At 42.5% G+C, this 6,201-nt stretch overlaps 1 protein-coding gene across 2 annotated transcripts; it reads right to left on the minus strand.

Moving 5' to 3' along the window:
• Positions 1–1,044: 1,044 nt before the first annotated feature.
• LOC117952170 (small integral membrane protein 32-like) lies at positions 1,045–3,195 on the minus strand. Of its 2 annotated transcripts, none has more exons than XM_034884307.1 (2): positions 2,465–3,195; positions 1,045–2,086 (listed from the first exon to the last, which is right to left on the minus strand). In XM_034884307.1, exons 1-2 carry the CDS (start codon positions 2,525–2,527, stop codon positions 1,724–1,726), a joined length of 426 nt encoding a protein of 141 aa, XP_034740198.1. In that variant the 5' UTR covers positions 2,528–3,195; the 3' UTR covers positions 1,045–1,723. The 2 variants fall into 2 exon arrangements, with proteins under 2 accessions (XP_034740198.1, XP_034740197.1); XM_034884306.1 differs by having other exon boundaries at positions 1,045–2,208; positions 2,465–3,189.
• Positions 3,196–6,201: the final 3,006 nt, after the last annotated feature.

A 6,201-nucleotide genomic window follows, 5' to 3' on the forward strand; every position in this document is an offset into this window, starting at 1 on the left:
TTTTGTGCAGGTGCTTTTTTATAACTTGTAAATGTGAAGTATGTGGCTTGGGTACGTGAACGTATTTCGTAGTTACTGTAATCACACGGTGCAAATACATATTCGAACTTTGGGCGCCACCAAGCGGTGGCAGGCAGGCGCTGCAGTGCCACCAGAGTTAATACAGCATGTTCAGCAAAGTTAACGTATCCCCCAAAGAAGAAGTTGTGATGTTTTTGTTCTTTTAATTGATTTATTTGCATTTATTCAATTCGACGTGGGGGAAAAAGAGCATTAGAATATAGGCCTAGCCCACAAGGCAATTGCAGCAAATGATTGAATCAAGAAGGCACATAAAAACACATTGTTCTGAATATGCTGACCCAATTGTTAGCGGAGTGTCTTCTGAAAACCGCATTGAGTTGGTTGGTCTTTATAAACTTAACACTCCAGATGTGGCCTTCTGTTCCCCACTTGTAATGCATTATTGTATATTATTATTTAAGCGTTTCTTTGATTCAGAGATGATTTTGAATACGCACCACAGACAAAAATAGTCACTGTCAACCACTGTGTTTGTATAAGATATAATGTCCAAAACTTGAATTGCAGTGTTTCTCTTACCTCTCAGACGTATACAAACCTGCGCGCTCACACGACTACACAGACACAGGATTATACAGAGATAGGCTCATCTGTCTGTCTTGGTATGTGTGAGATGTTTCCAACAACAAGATTGGAGAGGATTTGCTCATCAACTGTGGCATTAAAACAGTTTGCTTTATCACACAGTGTGGCGCTATAAATTGTAGGGGAGAGGTTAATTGAAACTAAGTTAACGTGTACGGTAAGGCTGTAGCAACACTATGGCACTCCTGAAAACACCTTGTATTAAATGATTAACAGTTGGCACTTCTTCACCTCACAGATACAGCAGCATCATTTTCAGCACCACCATTAATGAACAGATGGATAAACGAAATGACTGCCACTTCTGAGTAGGCTACATTTAAATATCTTTATGTGACGACATAGGCCTACAGTCTGGAATTTAATCAGCATTTTACAAGACAAGACAGTTAAGTTACAATCATACAAAATATCTTATAAACCATCAATTGTAGAATATTTATGTTACCATAAGTCACATTCACAAAACAAAAAAAAAACATGAAAGTGTCTGGGCCAGTGTGGAATTGCCAACTGTGAATTTGGACCCAAATAGCAGGCGCCAGGTGATATTTGTAAGCAGCTGAATAAACACAAGCTTAGGAGTGTATGTGAAGGAATACATAATTAGTTTCCAAAGTGCAGTGCGCTGACCACAAGGAGTTGCAGGAGATGATGGATTGTTTCACATTGTATACCCAACCAATATGAGTCACTAATTTAATCAGGAGTTAAGGTCTAGGCTACTGTTATTTTTCTACCTGCAGCGGGCCCATGTACCCAATTTACCTTCTCAAAGGCCCTCTATCGTCTGAAGAACTATCTTTTTGGGGTTGGTGCTGTGGAACATGTGGGCAACGTTTGGTCTAGTAAAGGCTCTGATTAATCATGTTAGGTGTTGTTGGGGTTCCAGGTTATTTAGGCCTTCCAATATGTCAAAGACAAGTGATCAAGGCAACAACTTTGTGAGTTAAGTATGTACAACAGCAGTTAAGGGGTGACCCGTTAACCTACACGCAGGAGTCTCACTAAAGATCCAGGGCCACAGAGATTAGTCCCGGGGGTCTAGCCTAGCCTATTTATAGGTCCGGGCCTCTCTCAGCGACCTGTCATATGGCATGGAGGCGAAGAAAGAGTTCCGGAGCTGGCAGTTGATGAAGAACACAATCAGCAACACCAACAGGAAGAGCAGTAGGCACATGACTATGTAGGTGATCAGGTCCGGTTTGTGGAGCTCGCCCTCCCGGAGCACTCCTGCCCCCCCTCGCCCCGCGGTGGGTCTCAGAAGAGCGGCCACGCTCACAGAACCGCCGTGCGAGGCGTTCAGGGAGGAAGGCGCGTGCGTGGAGGAGTGGGCCATGAGCACCTGGTCGAAGTCTGGGGTGTCGGTGGAGTTGAGGAGGATCTGCCGTAGCATGGCGCCCCGCTTGCTCACCGGCTGCGTTGGTCGGCTGGAGGATGAAAAGACACGGAGAAGGTTATGTAAGCCTACTGACCCCGTGCTTGTTCGGTCTGGGGGTCCTATCTCTGATGCTCCGATTAAGTAGAATGTAGCGGTTCCTGTGTCACACATTTGAAAACAGCGTCATCATATTTCCTGTAAAATAGCCTAGGTTACCTTGATGTCAGACTAGGTAGCCTAACTGATAAACACCCAATGACACAGATCTATAGTACCGTACAGATCAGGTCCCAATGATGGCATAAGTGATAGCCTAATGAAAACATCATAAAGTAGACTGGAGTCACGGGTAAGTAGCCTAAAAATAATAGATCCCTCAAAATAGCCTACAACAGGGCCTTGTAACGGACTTACTTTGGTTTGGGCTGCGAAGACTTCCGCAGGTGAGCTGGAAAAGACAAAATCCCGGCTCCGCATTCCTCAGCGTCCCCGGCTCTGTCCGCTCTAGCTCCGCCGTGGACACGTTGTGGAGAAGCTCGATAGCTGGAAATCTGCGCCCACAGACCACCATATGTCGCTGAGTGGGATATTAAGGCAGCGTCCCTCACATAAATCAGAACTAATCAAATCCACGTGTCCGCGCAGATCAGGGTCCCAGTGAAAGAGCACATTACCTGTTCCACTTAGTGGCGTTTAAATCCAAATCCCCTTGCCAGGCGTGAGGTTGAGCACAGACTGCTAAAGGCTACAGTAGCGATATCCAAATGACTCTAGGGTCCTTCAGAGAAGGTGAAGTTCAACGGGGATCAGTGGTGCGCATACACGGCGCGTCTCGGTGCGCAGTAGCCTACAACAGGATCTCCTCTGCTTGAGCGTACATGCATGGCGCAAGAAGGGCACGCTGGATCCCCGTTTTCCCAAACCTTCGCTTGTTCTTTTTTTCCAGTAAAGGGTCGATACGTGTCGGATAGATGCTGACGACTGTCTGCCCTTACGGGATATCGATGCAGTATTAATCAACTGAGACGAAAGGAGGGATTAATGAAGGACAAAACCCAACAACAGCAGCGCACCGGATCGTGAACAGCTTCCCATCTTCGCCCTAGGTTTAGTGTATGACAAAGCAAATGAAAAGGAGAGGGAGGGAGAAAGTGGGGAAGAGAGAGAGAGAGAGAAGGAGAAAGAAGAAGGAGGGAGCGAGATAATTGGAGATCAGGAGAGGGGATGGAGGGCGCTGGAAGCACCTCACCAAACAGAGACGTGTATCAATAAAATCACAAAATAAAGTCCTATCTATCTATCTATCTATCTATCTATCTATCTATCTATCTATCATTTTCATAGTGATGAGAGACAGTTGAGTCAGTCTACAGTGTCAGTGTGGGGAATATCTCACACTGGGGTATGAGAGAATAGGAAAGGGTGTGAGATTGGTGAGTGTGTAAGAACTCATGGGGGTGATTTCACTTTAGAACAAGTCCACCAGGTTGTCTTTTGTCTGAGTCTTATAGTGTCTGGTTTATCTGCAGTCCATTTACTTCCGTAATTACTTAAAGAGCGCCAAAACGACTCTACACATTTATGTTCAAAACTTACAGAGTACATACCCTGTGAAACAGATTTGACATTGGTGCTTGACACTAAAAATAAGGTGCTAAAGGTGGAGATTGGCATCCAGGATGTTCTTACATGGTGCATTGGACATGATTAGCGGGCCAGATCCTAAAAGCTCCGCCGAGCTGTTTCATATTCATCTGCACCTGTTCTGTCACAATAGAATGGGTGTATAAAGAGCAAGGACATAGGGACAAACACACACACACACACACACACAAAGACAGATACAAGTAGCATCAAAAATACTTGGAGATTAGACATACACAAACAGACAGGCAAAAACGTGTCCTACTGTCCCACATCAAGTGTATTCAACAATAAAGAGGATTACAGTGGACCAGGAGTCAATGATCATATCACATGGGGAATCTAAATACAGCCTGAAGCCTTGTCTACATAGTCTACATGGAGGGACAGCAATAATTGGGACGGCTAAGGAGATTACCGTTTATTATTGCTTTTTCAATGTGGCACTCGTTCCCTGCTTTGCTACAGGCTTTCTGCTATCCTAATCAGTCACACACACACACACACACACACACACACAAAGGAAATTGAACCCATCTGTGTGCCTTCGAGTGGCAATCAGTGTTATATTTATATTTGTAAAATTCCACAAAACTGCGACAGACCTGGGTCCTCCAGCACAATCAGATGACGTGGTTTAGTTAATAGGAAAATTAAGAAAGGGAGAGAGAGAAGGGCGGTAATGACACACATACATGTCAAATAATGCCTTGGTCTGTGACTAATTGTGAGAGTTATCAGGCTTTGCTCATTAGCTGTAACCCATGACAATGGAACTCTGATAAGGAATGGTGAAGTGTAATGTTCACTCACCATAGACTTCATTAAAGGTGTCAGCCTACTGGAGTCCCTCAACACACATATATGTTTTAGTCACACACTCACACACACAGATAAACCAAACACTGTAGAAGTTAGGGGACAGAGAAGTGCTTTAAAGAACCTTAATGTTCCCGCTGATGAGACAAAACCAAAGCAAATGGCAGGCTATGCACGGCAACAGGGATTATGTGTGTAGTACACACACACACACACACACACACACACACACACACACACAAACACAGATAAAACACAAATTAATACACTTTCCTCTGCACTGTCAGCCATTCGGCCGAATTGGGCCTGCTCAAGGGTTGTTATTTCATTATTCTTATTTTCCATTATTTCCAGGAGGGAAAGGATCAACATTTTGAAAATCTTTCCTAAAAGCCGTCTGCTACTGTTTTACACCATTAAATTTCAGTCACCTCGAATTATGCCATGTCAAGTGAAGGCGAAGTAAAGAGCACAAACAAAAGATGTGGTAATTTGAACTCACAGTAGTGCCATTATTTCTAATCCCTTTAAGAAAAAAATTGCTCGAGTCTACTGAGTCTTGTTTATTTTTTCTTCATGAAAGAGTAATATTGTTTTGTTGCTTTCCCAGCATGAGCTTTGCCGTGCAGTGGAGTCATTTATCGCACTGGCTGGAGTCCAACAGCCACCCAAATATACTCAGGCTGGCATTAATGATGAATATTTGAAAATAATAAAACTTCCCCCTCTTGCTTGCTGAGACAGACACACACAAAAATACACACATACTGGAGCATCTAATAACAGTGATACTCCCAGACCAGCTCTCTACTCAAAAACACAAAAGCCAGAGAGAGACAGATTAACCAACCACTGATGTGCAAGCTCCTGCATGTGCACACTCAAACACACTCACAAGAGACATTTGACATGTTTAAACCACAGGCAGCTATAAATACAGTGGCTAGAATAAATTTACACACCCATGCTAAAGTTGATTAAAAAGAGGAATAAAAAAAAACATCTTTTGGAAATTGATTTGAAAGCCTTAATTCAAAACATTTTGGAAAATCAAACCTTTTAAGGACATCAATTTTCTTTGTGAATAAATAATGTATTGTAAATAAATAAATGTTCTTCCTTAAAATACATGGGGGCAAGTACACACACCCCTATGTTAAATTCCCATAAAGGCAGGCAGATTTTTATTATTAAAGGCCAGTTATTTTTAATGGATCCAGGATACTATGTGGCCTTTGAAATTAAAATAACCCCATATCATCACATACCCTTCATCATATCTAGAGGTTGGTATGGTTTTATTTCAGTTAGCTTAATAGCTGGTTTGATTTGCATTGAAAGATGATCTTATGTAAAGTTCCCTCATCTCTAGGTATGATGAACGGTATGTGATGATATGGGGCTATGTTAATTCCAAAGGCCAAGGGAACTTTATCAGGATGCATAGTATCCTGGATCCAGGAACATGGGGTGTGTATGCTTATGCCCCCAGTATTTTAAGGGAGAACATTTAATGATTTACAATACATTATTCATTATCAAAGAAAATTTGTGTCCTTAAAAGGTTGTATTTTCCTACATTTTTTAAATTAAGGCATTATGATCAATTTACAATTTTTTTTATTTCCCTTTTTAATCAACTTTAGCAGGGGTGTGTAAACTTATTCAAACCACTGTATACACACACG

This window comes from Etheostoma cragini, chromosome 10 (assembly GCF_013103735.1).
Source record: "Etheostoma cragini isolate CJK2018 chromosome 10, CSU_Ecrag_1.0, whole genome shotgun sequence".
NCBI classification, from domain to species: domain Eukaryota; kingdom Metazoa; phylum Chordata; class Actinopteri; order Perciformes; family Percidae; genus Etheostoma; species Etheostoma cragini.